Source organism: Vespa mandarinia, chromosome 24 (genome assembly GCF_050613455.1).
Source record: "Vespa mandarinia isolate Hongniang chromosome 24, ASM5061345v1, whole genome shotgun sequence".
In the NCBI taxonomy this organism is placed as follows: domain Eukaryota; kingdom Metazoa; phylum Arthropoda; class Insecta; order Hymenoptera; family Vespidae; genus Vespa; species Vespa mandarinia.
Genome location: NC_140833.1, coordinates 643,502 through 665,919, shown reverse-complemented (window position 1 = coordinate 665,919; position 22,418 = coordinate 643,502). Strand labels below are relative to the sequence as shown.

The window sequence follows — 22,418 nt, the reverse complement described above, 5'->3', positions numbered from 1 at the left end:
AGAATTTGTTTTATTAATTACGAAAGAGGAATATATTCGTTTTTAAAGATTTTTATCGATTATCGCAATTTAAATCTCGCGCTCTTCGACAAGTCATTGTTGCCAATCACCAGAAGTGCCGCCAAAGTTAAATCGAATATTTTATTGCGTACCTTATAATTATTTTGATTGTTTTATTTAAATGCATATTCAATTCGAGTTCTGTTTTATTAATGAATTTTATAAATTTGAAATATGTCAAATCTACAACATATTAATTAGAATGACGTAACATTTTGCAGACATTTTTTGAAGAAAATTGTTAAATAATCAAATAAAATATTAAATCTTATTATATAAATAAAATGTTATCGTATATTTATTATATAAATAATATGTATATTTTATTATATATATAAAATGTTATTATCTTCGTAGAAATGAAATGAAAAGAATGTTCAATAGCAATGTCCAGATTATAATAAAAAAATTTTTTTTTTCTTTTTTTCCTTTAGTTTTAATAACGAACTTAACAAATGTTAAAAGAAATACAAAAGAGAGAACAAAATTTTGGACTATTTATAAACATAGAAAAATAGAATTCTCAGGCAGTAACGCTTTACATAAATTATATGAATAAATACAAGGCACGTGATCGAGTTGCGTCAATTACGTAAAAATAAAAATATTCGAGAAGTTCCCTTAGACGATTAAAGGGTCTTTTGTTTAATCCGAATCATGTGCTTTTTGTCCTTTTGTTTTTTACTTCCTTCATTAGATTAATAAAGCGACAAATAAATAAATAAACAAATAAATAATATAGGCTAGGACGCGTACAAAATCGCACGACTAATAAACTTTTCAACGTTTTTTTATGAAATAAATAGAGGTTAATAAATGAAAATCTCTCATGACTTTTGACCTTGAAACATTAGATATTGTTTTCGATTAATATTTACCTGAAGCCTAATAATGGGTAGAAACTCAGCCTCAGTCGTCATTCCTAAATAATAAACTGTGTACTTAGTTTGACAAAACTTGATGTGTACGTATGTATTATACTCTCCATGCTGAAGACGTAGGTCATCGGATATTTATAGAATTTCTTGTTATCCTCACATCATCTTCTTCTCTATGCTTTTACAAAAGATATTTACATAACTCGGATATATTATTTTAATCGTTTGTAAACCCATGAACGATTAAATATTTTTTATAATTTTTCATTCACACTTCAATCATTTCATCGTCCAAGAAATGACGTGTTCTCAATTTTTCAATTTATCTTAAAAACTTCAATAAAATCATATACTTTTTTTTGCATACACATAGGTATATACATAAATGTAAAGGTGCATTATTATTAACTATACTATTTCTATTAATTCGTATTATATCGTTCATTCGATCTGTTTAGATTATGAATTTTATCAAACGTATTAACGACAATTATTTGAACTGTGAATACTATCGCAGGTGAACCGATTTTTTAAATATTATTTCAATTTATTTCTAATTGGTTGCATGTTCTTATTATACAGATTATAAGCAATATGATTATTTGCGGAATCGTATTTTTTTGGAGAGCTTATTTTTTAAATAAAATTATTATAAAAAGAAATACTTTAATAATACGTAGAAAGAACATTTCAAAATAATTGGCGTTAAATTAACGATTGGCAGCACTGGTTTTTAGGCGCCAAATTACGTTAAAATAAAATATTAATATTTGTCGTTATTTTATTTATTGTTGATTTATTGACTATACCGTGATAAATTATTTAAATTATTTTTTATATTAGGAACTAATTGACGTGCTGAATGAAGCCTCAAAAGCATTTATAAATAAAGAATATCAAACAGCTTATAATAAATATAAAGTGGCATTACAATTATTTGGAAACTTAAATCTAAATGTAGGTTATCAAAAAATTTATATTGGTATAGATATTAATATATAATACCATTATATAAATATTATATTTATTATATATGATTTCAGGTAAAAGATAGTATTCAAAATACAATAGAATACGTATTATGTATAATTTTATTACAGTCCGATACATTCCACAATATAATAGAAGCATTAAACATTCTTATGAATTTAGAAGATACTATTGGAGAAGTCTATCCAGCTGTTTATTATGCCATAGCAAAAGCATATATTAAATTATATAGGTAACATGCACATACACTTTTAATACATTTAATTAAAAATGTTGCAGTATCTAATAGAATTTTTATGTTTAGGTTTAATTTTGCTATGAATACAATTAACAAGGGACTCGCTATTTTAAATGAAGAAACATATTTTTCAACCCAGTATATACCCATGACGTCTATTATTATAAATGAAACTACAAGAGAAGGTTTATTGGTATGATTTTTGTAAATGTTTTAATAAAAATGTGTTAAGAGGAAAAAGATTTATACAGTATATCTAAACATTATATGTATTATTTATTGCTCATTCATACTTTATAAAGACATTGCTATAATATTAAAATGATATTTCATATTGTACCAATAGATTTCATTAATGGATTTACAAGAAAAAGCTTCGAGTTGGCATTGTCCAAATGCAAAATGTTTCTTAGAGAACTGTCAAAATAATATTCCATATTGTTCACCATGTAGAGATATATTTTTCAGGTAAATGTATCCATCACATCGCATACATAAGTATACATAATTATAAATTTCTTTTCTTTTATCTATTTACAGTGACCCAACTTTTTCTGGCTTAATTACTATCACATGTAGCAATTCAAGTAATCCTTGTAAATTAAACTTTCATCCAATTTGTTGGAAATTTCAAAAAAACAAACTACATATAGAAAACAAGCTTTCAGATATGGTAATAAATATATCATATATTATGCGCTTTTATTACACATATCTTTAATAATATATCTTTAAATAGGATATGATAGGTCGCTCATGTTTTACATCAAACTGTGGAACTAAAGATAAAAATGTTATAACAAAAATTGAAATATTAAACGATAATGCCAAAGTAGTATCAGTTATTGAGAATTCCTCATTATCGATGCTATTAGTATCTGATTCTCCAGTTAATGGCGCTATTAAAAAACATGTATGAATATGATTATTAATTTTAATACTCATTTCTATAAATTTTTAATGTCAAGCATTCTTTATTCTATTTTTATATATTTATTTTTATTATAATATAGCGTTTTATAAAGCCAATTCCAAAACTTAGAAGACCAAACTTTCTCCCCCTTCGTAACACACAAGAAGAATGCATCAAGCCATTTAAAGAAATGTAAGAAATTTACAATATTGAAAATATGTATAACTTAAATAAAACATTCAAATATTTTATTGTAACAATAATTATATTTTAATAATATTTCTTCTGATATATTTACAGATCGGAAAAAGAAATGAAATTAATGAAACTAATACAATTGCGAGAAAATAATTTTGGTATTCCACGTGAAAATGTAAGATTGTATTTGTAGTTTATATCAATGTATACAAACAAATGTTACTTATCTTTTATAAATTACATGTACCTTTTCTTTTTACAAAAGTTAGAAGCAGACAAAGACATGTTTAATAATGAGGATATAAATAGCACAAATATTCTGTCAGAATGTGAGCCTGAAAATATTGATTCAGAAACAATACAGCAGTGTCGTTTCTTATCAGAGTGAGTAAATCACATTAAAAATAAACTAATAATAATGACTATCATTATTTTGTTTAAACTTAATAAATATTTTGTATAAATATTTTATATATTTTTTATTAGGATTATGTATGAATTTATTAAAGTAAATTTAATAGTTCATAAAAACAAACTATTATCAAAGTGGCATGAAACAAAAGAAATTATGGAATATATTACAAAAACAGATGAATATTTAGGTGAATAATTTAATTTTTAGTAGATAATCCTTACAATATTATGTTATATTATGTTAATTTATAATTTTTATTTAAAATTTGTATCTTTATTATTTCATTTTTTAGATTCAGATATATTGAATTTCTTGCTTAAATCCCCAAAACTTATTAGAATTGGAGATTATATCTGTGTTCCACAAGCTATTCAACAAATGTTTCACTTATTTGAAAATGAAATAACTAAACAATACAAATTAATATTGGAAAATGAAACTAATGAATATAAAGATACCACATCAACAGGTATAATCAATTGTAATTATATGAGTAATCTAAGTTTCATTAATATAAAAAATGAAACAACTAATGTTATACTAAAAATTGATTTGCAGATAATGAAAATATTTTACATAAAGAGTGTGTTACTAATGATGACAGTAAAACTAATCAGGTCTATACATATACATTTAAAAAACAAAAAATTTATTTCTTATTTTCGTTATATTTTAAATATATCTTCTTAATTAATATTGAGCATGTAATTAATCTTATTATAAATTATAAATATTAATCTTATTATAAATTTTAGAGTCCTCAAAAGCTGCTTAGTTTAATAAATGATGTCTTTGAAGATAATAATGTTGACGAAGATAATAATATTTATCAGAATGACAATACTTGCGAGTCATCTGCAACTTCTTTAGATAGCTGTTCAACAAATGAAACAGAAATAAATTCAATATGTAAAAGTGAGAATGAATTTGTTTTAAAGCCCAATAATGAATGTTTTGATGTAAATAATTCCAAAGAAGATGATGATTATGAACAATCAATCTTTTACAAGGAAGATAAATCCTTTAATTATAATAATGATATAACTGACAAAGATAATTGTACTAATATAGTATATGATGATACAAACACCTCACAAAGTTCTACAAAAAATCCCTTCTTGGAAGAAAATATGACTAATAATTCAATAAAAAATATATTTATTCAAGATTTCGAACAATTAACAAATGATGTAAGCTCTTAAATTTATTCAAATTATTCCTAAATTCAAATTTTGTTATATTCATTTTTTAATTCTCCAGGAACTATTGTCACCACCGGCACTCCAAGATAAATATAAACTACTAGCATATAATTATTTCGTAACAGTACAGAATTTTGCTAAACTTTCAAAAGAAAAAACGGACATGGAAGATAGTTTTAAGTTAAAACTAAAGGAGAAAGATTCGATTATGAAAACTGTTATTGAAGAACGTAAAATATTAATTGATAGACTGGATTCATATGAATCGCATATTTCGGAAAAAGTATCTGATAACTATGATGAATTAAATGCGGATATATTAAAATTAAAATCAAACATAAATCGATTGGAACAAGAAAAAAAGGATGATGAATGTAATTTTAAACTACTGATAGAAGAGAAAAATACCATAGAAAAAATATTACGAGAAGAAAATGCACAATTACTTAAGAATGTAAAAGAATATGAAGCTGAAATAAATAAGAAAAATGAGGAACTAAAGTAAATATTTAAAATTTGTTTAATTATAGATAACTAATTATATTTATATTACCTAATTATAGATATAATATAATAATTATATATATGAAATTTTTTATTCTCTAGTATTCTTCAAGATAATGATTTAAGATGGAAAAAATCATTTTTGCAAAAATCATTAGAATCGCAATACTATTCCAACAAAAATATGTTAATGAAGTAAGTAGATATATAATTTTATATATATTTACACATTGAAAAAAAAAATATAAGTAAAACGTATATTTATTTAATATAGTGGCATTGACTATTGCAATTTATCATTAGACATCATAAATAGATTAAATTCTTTGATTAAAAAATATATTGGAATGCATATCATTCCAGACTATATTGAATGGTCATTTACACTAAACCAATTCTTGAAATTGTCTTCAGAATGTGAGGTACAGTATAGTAAATTTTATAATGTTTGTTTCAATATATCAACAATAATCAAACAAACCAATAATATCTATAATATTGAATTTATTGTAATTATATGATTGACATACTTTTCTATTGATTAATTTGTAATAGGCGGAGTTTTTAAAATGTATATCTGTGCTAAAATCAAAAACAGAAGGTCAAAAATTGGATGAGATAAATATGACTTCTATAAATCTACCTAAATACCCGAACAAATCTTTATCTACCATCGTATGCAATGTTTTCATGGCATTAGATAAACACATAACAGAAATTTCAGCACAGAATTTATCAATAATGTTACCGTCATCATTATCGTTGAATTCTCTATCAAAATTAGAAAAATTTTCTAATAATGGCAAAATTATTGAAAAGAATTCTAATGTCAACTTGTTTAAGACAGAAGATAAATTTAATAAGCATACAGAGAATAAATTTCAAAATATTTTAAAGAAGCCTGGTAAAATTTTGACATAAATCTATAAATGCAACTAGGATACATATAACAATACAATAAGAAAGTAAATATATTATACTTTATAAATTTTTTACAGATTTAAATGAAAAGAATAATGAAGCTGTTCAATGTCATTTAGAATGTATTGACAATAACAAAGTAGGAAATTCTACAGAAACAAATATAGATGAACATAATAATCAAATTGATGGAATTTTAGAGGATGTTGATAATAAAGCAAAATCAGAAATTGCAGAAAGTAAAAATTTTCCATATGATATTACTAACAATGAACTGCTAGAAACCTGTGATAATAATAAATTAGAATCAACTAGTATATCTAATGAAACAGACCATAAATTATTAATGGAAGAAGTAGATTCCATTGAACAAAAAAACCAGAAAACGGAAGATATAACAAAAGAAAATAATACAAATATTGACGAAAACAACAAAGAAACTTCGATTAACTCTACAGATGAATTAATGAATATACTGCGGAGCAAATATACAGGAATATCTGAGTATGTATATATTATCTAAAACTTAAACAATAATTGAAAATACTTTTAATAATCATAATAATTCAGAATTTCCATATAATTAACATACTATCTTTTTGTTCATGCAGTCAATCCCTTTTGGAAAGTTTGAATGATCTCCAAAAATTTCATAAAAAAAAATCGCTAACAGATATACCTTTAAACATAATTATCCAGGATGTACAAAAGTATATTTTATTGCATCAAATAAATCGTAAATAAAACTATTAAATCTTATTATGTAAATATTATATATTATTTGTAAATATATTTTTATATTACAGATTTATGCGCTTACGTTGAAACAAAGGAAAATATAAAAAATACAATATAAACATTATAAACATAAATAATATATATTTCAATGTATTAAAGAATGGTTTCAACAAGATCGATCATATCCAATATATCATATTCATTGCAAAATTGATGAAGAGTATCCTCCTTTACCTTGAAAACAAACATGAATTTTTATGATAAAAAAATAATAATATCAGATTAAAATAAGTAAACCTTATAAAATGTTAGTAAAGAAATGTATAAAAATGCGTTTTCTTATATTTTCTATGGATGTAAATATATTTTATATTGACACTTATTTAATTTTTAAAAATATAGTTCCTATATAAAGATATATAATATTGTTAAAATTTATTTATACGATTTGTGCAATGGTTATGATTAAGACTTATTATTTTAAGTTACCTAAGTCCACCAAAAACTAACTGAAAAACTTGGTGTAAGTGCAGTTACATGATGCCACCATTTCGGTGGAATATATAACATCTCTCCTGGTCCTAAATAACACATAAAACCTTTGGCTTTTTTAAAATCTGGCCATTTTATATAATCAGGTTTAAGGGGATCTACTTGTGCTGTATTATAAAGTAATTTGGTATCATAGGGATATAAATTTATAGAATCAGATGGATCGTATAAAAATATTCTTTTATAACCAAAAACCTAAACATAACAATGTTAAGTATAAGTAATAGAATTGCAATAATAAATATGTATATATCCCATACCTGACACAATAAGTTATTTTTGATATCAAAATGTAGTGGTGATACAGTTCCAGCTGGTCCAAACCAAGCATTTATATCTGGTGGTTCAACTTCTACATTTTCTTTATCAGAAAAAGAACAGTAATCTGGTACAACTATATCATTTTTTAGTTCTGGTATCTGTTAATAATTAAATAAAAAGTTTATAAAAATATAACAGCAAGATAATATGTATTATGTTATCACATTACATGTATATAGTTTCTTATTACACAGTAATTAACATAATTAGCAATATTTCTTGTTCCAAATAATACCTGATCAAAAAGTTGATGTTGAGCCAAATAACCAACTTTTTGAGTATTCTTAATTATATGAGATTGTAAAAATTCTGAAAATATAATCAAATCTTGGCTCCAATCTTCCTCGGTGTAACGAGATCCTATTTCAATAGGTACAGTGCGACTTCCAGCAATCTTATTTAGATAATCGATATCTTGCCACAAATGTAAAGCATTCCAATGTTTCATAGAATCTAGAATTTTTGATAGAGATATATATACATATATATATATATATATATATATATATATATATATATATATATATTCATTCCTTATTTTCTCTCTCTCTCTCTCTCTCTCTCTCTCTCTCTCTCTCTCTCTCTCTCTCTCTCTCTCTCTCTCTCTCTCTCTCTCTCTCTCTCTCTCTCTCTATCTCTCTATTTACTTAGACTATTAAAACGAAATTATTAGTTACCTGTTATTACGGCTGGAATTTTTGGTATAAAAATGTCTTTATAAAATGATTCCATAGAAGGTATGCTATATCGATTAACTTGTAAAAATTCAGGTAGTAATGATTGAGAAACTTTACTGTAATCTATTTCTATTTTTTTTGCAGTAAGTGTTCTGACGAATTCTACAATAAGTACATTGTATACTTTTAATATGATAATTATTTTGATATCAAAAACTATTTCTTCAATAAATAATGACACTTACTATTATAGTAATTATTTATTTTTGAAGCAATCGATGTAAGTAATAACGGCTTACTCGGTAATGGAGCACCTAATAGAATACCTTTATCAATTTGTTGAATAATTTCTTGTAAAACTTGTATTTCTGTATCTGTAGATTTTTCTTTGTTATGTTCATGTTCAATTTCTAGCAATATTACCTAAAAACATTAATAGACATTAAAATATACATTATTATAATATAAATCATCGTACTACTAAGTCTGTTCTATACCTTTAAAAGACTACAAAAAGAATAACTATATCTGTACGATAGTGGAACATCTTTCCAATGGCCTGAATTCAGCATTTGCCATGTACGATCTAAACAAGCTTCTATTCTAATTAAAGAATTATTTATCCATTTTGTTGTCCTCTCGCTTTAATAAAAATACGATATATTAATAAGAATATTTATAAATCGTTACCAGTATAAAATAATGCAATTATATATTTACAATTTTTGCATGCTAATTTTTTGTAATACATCAATTATAGATGCTAGATGTATTTCTATTTCAGTTGGTAAATATTTCAAATCTTCTTTTAATAATGTCCAATCTATTAATTCAGTCGTTAAACATTCAGCCTCAAAAGCCATTTTAGTATGCTCTATTGTGCTTTCTGAAATTGGCATAGGGGTCAAAAATTATGAACTATATTAATTTAAAAATAAATGCATTTAACTATGATGAATAAACTTTGTTATACAAAGATTTATTTAAACATGGCCACCGTACAATTACATGATCTACCAAGTAATATAAAATTTTTCCTGTTAACGAAAATGTTTTAACTCTACAAAAACTTTCTATAAACACAGTAGTGATATTAAGAACATAGAATATCTTGAATACAAGTGCTATAATACATAAAGGAACACAAGTCCCTGGACCATTACATAAAAGTAATTCTGGCTTTTCAGACCATAAAAGAGATACAGCTTCTAATGTCGCTATAATAGTTGTCCATACAGAAGAAATATACGACTGTCCAACTTCTCTGCTTCTAGTAATCTTTATTATTCTATAATCATTTCTTTTTCCTTCTATATCTTTTACTTTTTCTATACTAATTTTGTCAGTAAAAGCACAAACATATATTCTAGGTGTATAATTTTCATAATTCATATGTTTAACAATTCGTAACATTTCTGCTGTATGTCCTCCTGATCCTAAAATTATCATAGTTTTTGCAGATGTTTCTCTGAAATTTCTCACTGCTATTCTTCCACTTTTCATGAATATTAAAAATAAAATTCTTACAATAATGATCATGAGACATGTAATTAAAAAAAAATATATATGTGATAAGATCATTTTGTCCTTTTGTTATCTGAAACAAATTATATTTGATAAAATATAACTTTTACATTATTATTATAGATACATAGATATAGATATACAAACAATAAATCTTTAAATCCTTAATCCATAAAATTAGGATTTCCAGGTGATAATTAATTGAAAGTTGTGTTTAGGTATATAATTCAGATGATTAATAGACATACAAATCTTTCATGTGTGGAAAAATCTTTCATTGTGATAATATAAAGACAATGGCAAATGCCGAAAAATGCTGATATATAAAAAGTGAGTATTTGTTAAAGAGAAAGAAAAAAAATGAACGGAGATAAGAATGATTGACTCCACAAGGCAACTTTGTACATGTTTCTGATCACCCTTGTTGATACATTACATTTTGTTGATACGTTCCTGAGTAACCTCAGTACCTGCGCATGCTTAATCTACGTAGGTCACGTGACATGCCCCTCCACTTCTCCCCGCGCCATTAACGGTTTTGAATTCTCGGAATTCCTCATCCATGGGCACTTCGACGTTGGCCGTGCTGTTGGGTGCAACGGAAGGGGGGAGATTACTTATTGATGAGATTCGCGTGTGTGACCGGTCCCCGCTTCGTTATATTCGTAAATATATCATGGGTGTAGATTGCATTATCAATTTAAATATTATTTTATAAATTATCTACGAGAAAGGGTGAACGGTGGTTCGCAAAGTGCACATCCTGGAGGCTCGTATCTTCGGACCAGCAGTAGGTGAATAAAACGCGTTCTACTAGGCACGAAGAAAACGTCTTTTATTCCCCTACTCTTTCTCTTTCCGCTTATCTATTTACGCGTTATCGGTGTACGTCATTCTGTATGCTCTTAGGATCTGCTCTCTGTAAGATTTGATATTTTCTTCCTTCGCGCATTAAGATTTACAAATAGAATATTTTATTGGAAGAAATTTTCATTACGATAATCGAAATATTTCAATAGTAACTTTGTAAGTATTTATCGATATACGGAAAGGTAATTCGATATATTTGGAACTTTTCTTCGATCAATGTGCAAAATTTAAAAGCGTCAAGAATTCATTTTTTTAAGACCGTTCATCAGCTTTTCCAAGCTTCTTTCCGATACCATTGTTCTCTTAATAATATATATTTCGCTATAACATTTTGTTTTTATCAAGTTATATACACGTTCTATCGTTCTTTTGTTTGTTATAATGAATATTTTTTCAAGAGGTTATGTTTCATATGATTTTCGTGATTATCGATCGATAGATTATCTTTCGTAAAAGTATTTATATAACGTGTTTATATTTGGCATATTATATTTAATGTCGTAACAATGGCGCTTCGAATAATGTATACAATTTTTGTTAAAGAATCTGTTCTTTATAAAAAAATTTGTAACAATGTATATAAACCTCTGAAACGCAATACTTTTAATATTTATTACAATTAATATTTATTATTGTTATCTGTTATAATATCTTTTATAGTAATATTTTTTACTAGGGTCCTCAGAGCCAAAAATTGAAATTACTGCTTCCAAAATGTCCCTTTGGGCAAAAGCACAGCAATTACCACAAGAAGCGTTACAACAAGTACGCTCTGTTTATGGTGAACATTTCCCGATTGAAGTTCGACATTTCTTATCATCTTGGATTGAAGATAAAATGTGGTAAGAAATAGCAAAGAATTTCTTAATATTTTTAAAAACAAATACTTTATACATAGTTTTTTTTATATTGCAGGACTGATATAGAACCTGACAATCCACAGTATGAACAATATATAGCTAATCTAGTTGCGTCTCTAATACAAGAATTAGAGACAAAAGCAGCTTCTTTAAACACTGAAGATTTATTTTTAACAAAATTAAAGCTAATGGAAGCTGCCAAAACTTTCAGAGTAACTATAAATTTTTCTTTTTAATTTATTATGTGTATATTACATTAATATTTAAAATGTAACTATCATTTAATTATTTTTCATTACTTTATAACAGCAAAGATATAGCCAAAATCCGGCTACACTATTTAAAATAATTAGACATTGCCTAGGAACAGAAATGAAACTTGTAGCTCAAGTTGAGAATTTAGGAGGTCTTATGAATATGGCAGCGGGTAGAGTTGGTTTAATGGTAGGAGATGCTGTGGCAGAAATAGCACAACAAGTTGAAGTATTACGACGCAAAACGCAAGAAACTGGAGAAGATTTGCGTAAAATGGAACAAGAACAGGAGGCCTTTGCCATTAGTTATCATGAATGCACAAAATTAAATGCTCATTTACAGCATCTCGCCACTCAACCACAAAATCAGCAAAGTTTAGACTTGGAGAAAAAGATTAGGCGGTATTACATAAATTAAATTGTATTAATGTGTGAATTATCAAATTCAGTAATTTATATTAATTATACTTTTATACATATCACAGACAAAAAGAGCAACAAGAACAATTATTGAATCACAAAGTTACGGGTTTAATGCAGTTACGCTTGACGTTGGCAGATAAATTGAAGGATACTATTGCCAGACTGAATACTTTACAATCAAGAGTTCTTGATGATGAATTGATTAGGTAAATATATTACGAACATATATATATATATATATATATATATATATATACACATATACATACGATTTGTTATCATGTAATTAACTATGTAACTTAGGTGGAAAAGGGATCAACAATTAGCTGGAAACGGAGCTCCGTTTAACAGTAATTTAGATTCTATTCAGGAATGGTGTGAAAGTCTTGCAGAATTAATATGGCTTAATCGGCAACAGATTAAAGAAGCAGAACTTTTAAAACAAAAATTTGCACTGGATCCTCCAGGAATACAAGATATTCTTCCTACCTTAAATTCACAGATCACACAACTTCTTAGTTCCTTAGTCACTAGTACATTTATCATAGAGAAACAGCCACCGCAAGTGATGAAAACTAATACTCGTTTTACAAGTACAGTACGTCTTCTAGTGGGAGGAAAATTAAATGTTCATATGACACCGCCTCAGGTAAAAGTAAGCATAATTAGTGAAGTACAAGCAAATGCTCAATTAAAAAATGGGAAAATGGCAAAATGTGGAGAAGCTAGTGGTGAAATTTTAAATAACAGTGGAACTATGGAATATCATCAAGTAAGATTGATAGTTATTTGGAGGTTTCGTATTTTCTGTAAATTCAACTAATATAAATAATTTTAATAACATGTGATTTCCCTTTTAGGCAACACGACAATTGTCAGTAAGTTTTCGAAATATGCAGTTAAAAAAGATTAAAAGAGCCGAAAAGAAGGGTACAGAATCAGTTATGGATGAGAAATTTTCACTTCTATTTCAATCGCAATTTAGTGTTGGTGGCGGTGAATTAGTATTTCAAGTGTGGACTTTAAGTTTACCAGTCGTAGTAATTGTACATGGAAATCAAGAACCTCATGCATGGGCTACAGTTACATGGGACAATGCTTTTGCAGAACCTGGAAGAATTCCTTTTGTGGTACCTGACAAAGTACCATGGGGACAAGTAGCTGAAGCATTAAATGTTAAATTCAGATCAGCTACAGGAAGATCTTTAACAGACGATAATCTCCATTTTCTTGCGGAAAAAGCATTTCGAGGCGGAAATACAGGTGGTCAGGAATACTCTAGTTTACTTCTCAGTTGGGCTCAGTTCTGCAAAGAACCTTTGCCAGAAAGAAATTTTACATTTTGGGAATGGTTCTACGCTGTTATGAAATTAACAAGAGAGCATTTAAGGAGTCCCTGGATAGATGGCTATATTCTTGGATTTGTCAGAAAAAAACAGGCAGAAGAAATGTTAGCTAACTGTCCATCAGGGACATTCTTAATGCGTTTCTCAGATTCAGAACTTGGAGGAGTTACTATCGCTTGGGTTGGAGGTAATACATTATATAAATAACATGATATCGAAAACATTTTATACAAATTTCATACTGATATCAAAATAAGATTAGGAAAAGATTAATTTATATTGTATATTTATTACACGTATTTACGGATTTATTTTTATCTATACTTTATTATTATTATTATTATTTTTTTGTTTTGTTTTTTTTTTTTTTTTTTAGATCAAACAGAAGTCTTTATGCTTCAACCATTTACAAGCAAGGACTTTGCAATTCGTAGTTTAGCAGATCGAGTTTCTGATTTACAGCATCTATTATATCTGTATCCCGACTTATCGAAAGATCATGCTTTTTCCAAATATTATACACCAGAAAACCGATCGACATCGATAAATGGATATGTCAAACCATTGTTAGTGACACATGTACCTGGATGGGGTGGTCCAGTTATAGGAGGTCAAACGCCTTCTCATTCATCAGTGGTTGGTGTTGGTAATAGCAGTCAAAGTGGTCCAGGTGGAAGTTATCCTGCTACTCCTTCTACTATATTCCAAGCACATAGCCCTGACCCATCCGTAACACGTGATACTCCATCTGTTGCTTCCAGGTCAGTTCCCTGGATATAATGTATTTAAAATGGAGGTTTGGTTTCATGAAAGATACTGACATAGATATTTCATAGAAGATGCGCAAAGTTAAATTTAACCATAGTCGTTAATAAATATTTTGTATATTGAGACTGAATCTCAGATATTCTGAACTTATATTAATATACAGAGAGAGTTATTTAACGTGTATGAAATAGATTTCTTGTTTTTAAAGGTAATAGAAACTCTTAAGAATCAAATGGCATACAAATTATTATCTTTAAGTTTTCTTTTTTTATGCCACACAATTTTGTTCTTAAGAGTTTTCATTATTTTTAAATGCATAAAAAATATTTCAAATACAAATGTTAAGTAATCCGTCCTGTATATAGATATATACGGTACTTATGATTGAAATTAATTCTAGATCTATTAGAAGTATATGAAAAAACTTCGTATACTAGTTTTACTTGATTTAAAAAGAGAAGTATATCAGTGGAATTAAATTTTTTATATAATCATTAGTTGCAGAGATATCAACTGTTTTTTTTTTTTTTTTTTTTTTTTATTATTATTATTATTATTATTATAGAGTAGAGTAGAGTAATAATGACACAAAAATTATTAAATATAGCCAATGATTTTGATTTGAAATATATGTATGTATCAATTTTACATATTAATTATGCAAAATGTAATGAACTGTGAATTGTTATAAGTTGTTACATTTTAATCGTAAATAAAAAGTAGCGATTAAATTTAATTCTTAAATTATTATTTGATTTTATTTCTTCTAGATGACTAAAACAAGGTGCTTGTTCTATATACCTTGTTGAATAATATTAATATACAATTAAATTTACAAGATCCAAAGATGAGATCTGCAAGTGAAAGTTTTACAAGAAATTCATATGCACTGTTATACTTTTCCCTCTTTAAACCAAGTAACTTTTGTATAAAAGGATTTTTTGTATTTTTCTAATAGCTTAAGAACCAATTGAACATACTGTATCGTAAATATATGCTTCTAATAAGAAGAAATAATATTTCATAAAGACTGCATAAAAATTTAATATTTTATCAAGATTCTTCTTTTTTTATACAATTAAATTGATATATGAAAGCCAATTATATTGTATATGGTGGTGTGTGTAAAGAAATTCAAATTTTCTGATTTTTACTTTAGTGTTATCATGGAAAAAAAAAAGGTTCATGAAAATAATTATTAGATATTCTTAGGAACAAATTGATGATATGTGTGATACATTGAATAGAAGAATTAAGCAATTCGATTGAAAGAAAACATATGACATTCCTATGAATATTACTTTGCATATCTTCTGAATTTCTGTGTAGAAACTATAACAGTATTTTTTTTATGCACATTTTTTTGACATCAGATATACACTTTTCTTAGACCTTTATATAGGGCATTTAGATTAATATTATTAAAGTAAAGTATAAAAAAAACCAACAGTATAAATATTACATTAAGTAATTTACCTATATTAATACTAATCATATGCTGAATATTGCATTAGCGGGCTACATAAAACTATGAATTTTTTATCTCTAAATCGTTTTGTAGTGTTTATAATGATATATTTTATTACTAGTTTTTGCTCGCATGATTTAAGTTTAAAATATATTATCGTTAAATTTGATTTTTATCTTATATAATGTTATTTTTTTCTTTATAGGTTTTAAAAAAACATATGTATATTTTTATTAATATTAATACTATATAAGATTGATATTTACAGCCAACATTTTGATCAATCTTACATTCATTATGACATTAATAATTATAAAACTTAGATATAGAATCTCTTTTTTAAGTACTTTGCCATCAATTTAAGGTTCTATAAGTTCCAATGTCATTAAAATCACTTTATTAGAGTAATGTAAAGATAGGATATTCATAGATGTTATTTGTACTTTTATACAATTATAAATGTATAATATAAACTAATATTTTTCAGTATTATTTAAATATTTTTTTAATATACTAAGTCTTGGGTTAAACATAAACATTCATATATAAAAGATCACAGTAAGATGAAACACATTTATCAAGGTTGTGATAGGAACTTCTAGAACCTTCAGATATTATATATATTTTTTATGTTATAAAAAAGCTTTAAAAGTATTAATCCTTTTAAATTATATTAATATGAAAGAAAAAAATTAAGAAGTACTTAATGATGCACATTTTTGTACTTCCACTTAGTGCGAAAGGAATTGAATCGAAAATAATATAAAAAAAATAATTGAATTAAACGGCTTATCCATGGCTTTAACATAATATTTGATCTTTCTAAATTTTTATACTATGTTTAGAATTATATATATATATATCTATATATACTTAAATATATTTCTATACATGTCCATGTGTGTGTCAGTAGACACAATAATAATGATAGTCCAATGATTTATGATATAATTGATAATTTACATATAACTTACATTTAAATAACTCCTTAAATAAAAATAAGAAGAGAGTAAAGGCCTGGAGCAAGCCGGTACAACCACAATGGAAAATTGTAGATTTTCAAGCTACCTCTGCAAAACACAACTCCAATTGCCATAATCATTATTAATTTAACTGGCAATTTAACTTTACGTTAATAAACAACTTATGTTGCATCTGCCATGTATATTATCAATTACATAACGTAATAAAATTTGTAATAAATATTGATAATATCATCATTTGTAATCAATATTAATAATATCAGTTTTTCTCACATTGAAATATTAATGACAAAAGGGTATGATACTAGTTTCTTGTTCATTAAACTTTCTTTTTTTAAAATCTAGTGACCGATAATCGTTGGTTGGGTGGGTGTTTTGTGGTTGTTTGTACTACCCCTTGCCGTGTTGTACCGGCTATCCGGCTACTCGGTCACGAAATTTTTACAAAGTAGGCCCTATGCAAAAAAAAATGTAGCTGCTTATGTTACGTTATATGCTTCAATAGTTGAGGATTGCCAGTGATTGGGGTTGTGTTTTGATTTGTGGTAGCTATGCTCCGGGTCTCGGCCAGTCAGGTATTGGGCGACCAAACTCGGACATGGACTATGTGGAGTTGATGGGTCATGGCGAGCTGTCCACAATCGACGAGAATCTCAACTTGGACCAATTTAATGGTTTTGGTTTTTCCGAGTTCGTGCAGTCATACAACACCAAACCACAGTAGGTATATCGGGTGCGAAAAGTTGTGAGTTGCCATGGCATACCTTAATTTTCGATCTCTATCCTTATTGGATATAATCCAAGCGATATGATCCGAGATCACTTGTTATATAACAGGGGAGGGATTTATAGTAGAGGCACATTATACTTATCTAAGAAACATAATATATCCTTCGATTACACATCTATCATATAAGTGCAATATTTTCTGAAGTGCAACCACTAAGCGTAAATATACTATGCGAATTTAATATAGAAATTAATCATGTTATGTCAAGTAACGAGTTTATAGATTATTATAATCAGTAAAGTTTTATTATCAATTTTAAAATTGCCAATTTACATAAAATTAATTATCTCTATTGGAAGATAGAATTATACTTTAATATGATGATGATTAACAAATTTTGTTCACATATTTTTTACTTATAGTGGGCATTTTTTACTTGGTTTTGTTTTTCATTATTCATCTATTTTAGTGTAAGTCCTTGTAAGATATGAAAAACACTGGGTACAAAAAAAACCATAGGTAATGATCTATATATAAGATATGATAGAACAACAATTAGTGTGAGTAAATTTATATTTTATGTATTAATAAGAAAAAACTATGAATTATTCACATGAAAATATTCTTGGTTTTCTCTTTAATCATGCTTTTTTTTTATAATGAATATAAATAATTATTCAGATGTTTATTAATGTATTACAAATTCTTTTTATCTTATATAAAAGATAAATAGTAAATCATTTTAATTTCTATAATGAAGATACTATGAATTATTGATATCAAATTAGGAAAAATCTATTGACAGTGGATTTGAAGATCAATTGACAATAGATCTGAAGATAGTACACAACAGAGTTTATAAAGTGGACAATCATTTTTTCTTTTATCTTTAAGCTTGAAAGCATGTAGAAATTGTTAAGCTTTATTAGTATTTTCTGTTAAATATATAGATTGCAAAGTAGTACAATATAGAATGAGATATATGCAGACTTATTTGTATATTGTAACATTGATGTGATCTAAATATGTGCCTTACACTTCAAAACTTTATACTTACAGAATGATTTGCAAGTTTTGCAAAGTATTTACAAAGCAAGATTTTTTATCTTTAAGTCTATTTTTCTTAGGGTGTCTCAGATCATATGAATATGCAATGGTAGAAATACTTGATATAATGATTACCATTAAACTAATATTTTTTAACAGGAATCAGAATTTTATAAACTAACATTGAACGTTTGTATGTGGTATATAATTATGCTATATTTAATAACTTGTAGAAATTGCGTTTGTGCATAACGAAAAAATTTTCGTTTATTTTAAATAACTTGTTTAGGCACACATACACACAAAAAGAGAGATACATACATATTTATATGTAAGCTTAAATAGTTAATTGTGTTTCATATTTGAGCTCTGCAATCTCTCCCCTGTCTTATATGTATTATTAAAGAATTATCAATTGTTATGCATATGTAAAGCACCATTACATATATGCTGAATTTTGTCCCCGCTAGGACTGCACACATTGTTGTCTCTTTTTATATTTATCATTATATGATATATAAGCCGAATCTTTTGGCAAATGTACGTTAATATTGTCTATTGATCCTTTTATCAAAGATTAGAGTTTATTTTATTATTGAGAATAATTTTATCTCCTGTAAAAGATAAATAATGTGCTCTTATATATTCATCCTGTATACAGTAATTATAATAATATAAATGTAACATAAGTAGCGCTTATATATTTATGCGCAATAAAATGTTTTAATCCATGCTCTTACAAATCTTCATTAAAATCTATATTAAGTCCACAATTAGTCCTATCAGTGCAAGTAAAAAGGTACAAGTATATAAAGTGAAGTGTATCATACCTTTTTATATATATAGCGATCAAAAAAAGTTGCTTTAAAATAAAAAAATCATTTATCAAAAGAGTAATATACTTCCATTCTTAATTATAATTTATATAACTAATTTCAAGAGTAATATAGTATTGTTTCAAAAATATCATTATCGAAACTCTTATTCCGTACATGGACACTCATTCTCAATATAATATCCTGGTAAAGGATAACTCATTTGGTAGATTGTATCCGTGGTCATTCGTTCCTTAGGAACTTCATATGTAGTTCGATGTGCCCATGGCATATCCATTTTAGGAATTGGCGTCCAAGCTTGGTATGATAATTTATTTATAGTCTCAGAATCTATCTTAGTAACAGGTCTAAATAATAAAAAAAATTGATTATTTGAAAATGATAATTACTTATTAAAATAATACTACTTACGTAAATATTATAAATATAGATGTAATCTTAGATATAATACCTGCAGTAATGACCAATAGGTTTGAAACTTTGCACAGGTTCTAATTGACCAGGATGTAAATATGACAAACCAGTTGTTGTCTTATCAACAATAGGATCTCTTGATATACGAATATTATTGCATGGAATAATCAGTTTTGGAGGTGCAATTATTTTGGGTATAAAATCATGACGATTTGTAGTTTCACTTTGTATTGAACCTTCTATCATTTTTCTACTACGTGGTAAAATCGGAGAACGCTTCTTAGACCAAACTGGTTGATAGCTCAACTGTACCATGTTTTTGTAGATATAATGAGAAACTCAATTAATGATTTACATTACTCTTTTATATTTATTATCATTTCTTACTTTATTTGTTGTATCAGTAGATATTTTTTCATTTGATATAAAAATATTAGCGGGTGGAACGATTTTTGTTGTTTTTTCTACATCACAAGGCAAATAACTCTCTTTATAAATTGTTTTGTCCATAAATTGTGCTTTGTAAGGTAATATATTTGCTACACTAGGAATGTATGGTTTCATCTTTTCATATACTTCATTCTCCAAATAACTATCAGAATAAATAGTCTTCGCACACATTGCAACACTTGGAGGCCTTGCACAAAAAAAACGTTAATTTTGTAATTTAATAAAAAGAAAAACTTTTATTCTTCCTGTATACAATATAATATTCTATGATAATAAAAATAAATTACTATTTTAAGTTACATACTTATATATAGATTTCTGTGCCCAAGGAAACTTCTCTTTTTTGCTAACAGCAAAAGGTTGATAACTTAATTTGTTAGTAGTATCCTTTGAAACTGAATGACTAGGTCGGTGATATTTTGTTACAGGTTTAAAGCTAGTAGTAGGTTCTATTATACCAGGATTTACATAAGAAAGACCCGTAGTTGTATTAGCATCCAAAGGACTTGCACTTATTCTTATATTTCCACAAGGTACTATCATATCTAATTTTTCTGTATATTTTGGCATATAATCACATTTTGTTGTAGTAGCGCTTTCTAATGCTCCACGTCCTAACAAAGCTCTAAAATTGAAATGATATTTAAGTCATTTGATTTTATGAAATTAGACATATAGCTTAAGATCCTTATTTATCAAATAAAATTATATTTACCTGAACTTAGGCTTAATTGGTTTTCTTTTTGCCGTATGCCAAATAGGTTGGTAACTCATTTTACTTGTTGTCTCGTGAGAAAATTTTTCATCTGATTTAACGAACGTTTGAATTGGACGATAAGGTTGAACCCGAATAGATTGAGCTGTTCTAGGATCCATATCCATATATGAGAGATAATATGTTGTACAAGTATCAAGTGGTTTCGATGGAGGTCTGTATAATCTTTCAGGAGCAAATGATTTGACTCTTGGTGGTTGTACATATTTTCGCATAGTCTAAACAGAAAATCATATCTTTAAACTTATTACTACTATTACTCTTTAAACTAAAATATTAGTTATTAGTAAAAATATACAATGGTATCATAAACATAAAATCATTATATTATATTATTCAAGAAATATATGATCACTATATTTTTATATAAGAAAAATTACCTTATCGCATAATTGCTTCTCAGCTGGGACTACACAATGTTTTCTTTCTGTGCAAACTTCTACCACTTCCATTTTATCAATGGATTTATTATAATTAAATGTAAATATGTAATATTATATCAGATATATTGTCAAATATATCTTTTCGGTAAAGTATTTTGTATAAAGAATATAAAAATGTTTAAAATAATTAAAATCTGAATATAATTGTCAAAGTTTATGACATGTTTAAGGTTTGGAATGAGGATGAAATGTCATATTATATATTCCAAATGAATTTTGTGTTGATTTGAATATACAGGATTGACCAATTAAATCAAATGAAGATAGCAAATAAAAACCAAATATAAAATTCTCAGCATATATTCTAAGTATAAGCAGCATAATATAGCTAATTTATATACAAAACAAGTGAACTTATTGTCTCACTTTATTACACGTAGAGTTTCTGCACAATTATTTGCTCTGGTACATGAGCATAAACTCTGAAAAAAGTGAGCTATAGTACATATTTTTTATTGTATATATTGTCTAATAGATAGTAAATTAAGTAATAAATAAAGAGGAATCTCTGATGTTTATTTTAATATCATATAAATTGTATGATATATTTACAACTAATATAATGATTTTAACTAGCAAAAGTAATGTTAAGAATTCAAAGAAACTATCGGTTCCAAGGA

General features: G+C 26.6%; 6 protein-coding genes across 21 annotated transcripts in view; 2 read left to right on the top strand and 4 right to left on the bottom strand.

Annotated features, from left to right (window-relative positions):
• LOC118442508 (uncharacterized) overlaps positions 1-1,293 on the bottom strand; it is a 29,605-nt gene extending 28,312 nt beyond the window's left edge. For all 4 annotated transcript variants that reach the window (XM_085663954.1, XM_085663958.1, XM_085663956.1 and 1 more), the window contains exon 1: positions 939-1,293. In XM_085663954.1, coding sequence (XP_085520080.1) covers positions 939-980 — 42 coding nt within the window. In that variant the 5' untranslated portion in view covers positions 981-1,293. The remainder of the gene's footprint in view (positions 1-938) is intronic.
• LOC118442479 (uncharacterized) lies at positions 932-7,439 on the top strand. Its single transcript, XM_035868141.2, has 21 exons — positions 932-1,024; positions 1,782-1,895; positions 1,982-2,160; positions 2,233-2,359; positions 2,513-2,634; positions 2,707-2,839; positions 2,906-3,079; positions 3,180-3,271; positions 3,380-3,452; positions 3,543-3,661; positions 3,764-3,879; positions 3,985-4,161; positions 4,251-4,309; positions 4,448-4,882; positions 4,953-5,395; positions 5,501-5,593; positions 5,673-5,820; positions 5,954-6,302; positions 6,397-6,823; positions 6,931-7,055; positions 7,126-7,439. Exons 3-21 carry the CDS (start codon positions 2,081-2,083, stop codon positions 7,173-7,175), a joined length of 3,342 nt encoding a protein of 1,113 aa, XP_035724034.2. The 5' UTR covers positions 932-1,024; positions 1,782-1,895; positions 1,982-2,080; the 3' UTR covers positions 7,176-7,439.
• On the bottom strand, positions 7,172-10,744 carry LOC118442486 (lysine-specific demethylase 8). Of its 5 annotated transcripts, XM_035868159.2 has the most exons (10): positions 10,279-10,346; positions 10,135-10,204; positions 9,328-9,493; positions 9,105-9,249; positions 8,853-9,030; positions 8,608-8,769; positions 8,166-8,383; positions 7,870-8,028; positions 7,547-7,804; positions 7,172-7,291 (listed from the first exon to the last, which is right to left on the bottom strand). In XM_035868159.2, the coding sequence occupies exons 3-9, from the start codon at positions 9,468-9,470 to the stop codon at positions 7,547-7,549; spliced, it is 1,263 nt and encodes a 420-aa protein (XP_035724052.2). In that variant the 5' UTR covers positions 9,471-9,493; positions 10,135-10,204; positions 10,279-10,346; the 3' UTR covers positions 7,172-7,291. The 5 variants fall into 5 exon arrangements, with proteins under 5 accessions (XP_035724052.2, XP_035724055.2, XP_035724054.2 ...); XM_035868162.2 differs by lacking the exons at positions 10,135-10,204; positions 10,279-10,346 and adding an exon at positions 10,602-10,744; XM_035868161.2 differs by lacking the exons at positions 10,135-10,204; positions 10,279-10,346 and adding an exon at positions 10,568-10,708.
• Alg14 (ALG14, UDP-N-acetylglucosaminyltransferase subunit) lies at positions 9,556-10,742 on the bottom strand. 4 transcript variants are annotated; one of them, XM_085663976.1, is made up of 2 exons: positions 10,602-10,742; positions 9,556-10,204 (listed from the first exon to the last, which is right to left on the bottom strand). In XM_085663976.1, exon 2 carries the CDS (start codon positions 10,186-10,188, stop codon positions 9,556-9,558), a length of 633 nt encoding a protein of 210 aa, XP_085520102.1. In that variant the 5' UTR covers positions 10,189-10,204; positions 10,602-10,742. The 4 variants fall into 4 exon arrangements, with proteins under 4 accessions (XP_085520102.1, XP_085520101.1, XP_085520100.1 ...); XM_085663975.1 differs by having other exon boundaries at positions 10,568-10,704; XM_085663974.1 differs by lacking the exon at positions 10,602-10,742 and adding an exon at positions 10,380-10,516.
• On the top strand, positions 10,670-19,613 carry Stat92E (Signal transducer and transcription activator Stat92E). 6 transcript variants are annotated; one of them, XM_085663960.1, is made up of 9 exons: positions 10,670-10,796; positions 11,678-11,843; positions 11,917-12,073; positions 12,171-12,517; positions 12,601-12,744; positions 12,842-13,310; positions 13,399-14,071; positions 14,261-14,645; positions 17,653-19,613. In XM_085663960.1, exons 1-9 carry the CDS (start codon positions 10,694-10,696, stop codon positions 17,825-17,827), a joined length of 2,619 nt encoding a protein of 872 aa, XP_085520086.1. In that variant the 5' UTR covers positions 10,670-10,693; the 3' UTR covers positions 17,828-19,613. The 6 variants fall into 6 exon arrangements, with proteins under 6 accessions (XP_085520086.1, XP_035724043.1, XP_035724039.1 ...); XM_035868150.2 differs by having other exon boundaries at positions 10,780-10,921; XM_035868146.2 differs by having other exon boundaries at positions 10,784-10,925.
• Positions 19,614-19,735: 122 nt separating this feature from the next.
• Positions 19,736-22,235, bottom strand: LOC118442493 (uncharacterized). Its single transcript, XM_085663966.1, has 6 exons — positions 21,736-22,235; positions 21,296-21,573; positions 20,885-21,205; positions 20,518-20,767; positions 20,168-20,436; positions 19,736-20,063 (listed from the first exon to the last, which is right to left on the bottom strand). Exons 1-6 carry the CDS (start codon positions 21,805-21,807, stop codon positions 19,862-19,864), a joined length of 1,392 nt encoding a protein of 463 aa, XP_085520092.1. The 5' UTR covers positions 21,808-22,235; the 3' UTR covers positions 19,736-19,861.
• Positions 22,236-22,418: the final 183 nt, after the last annotated feature.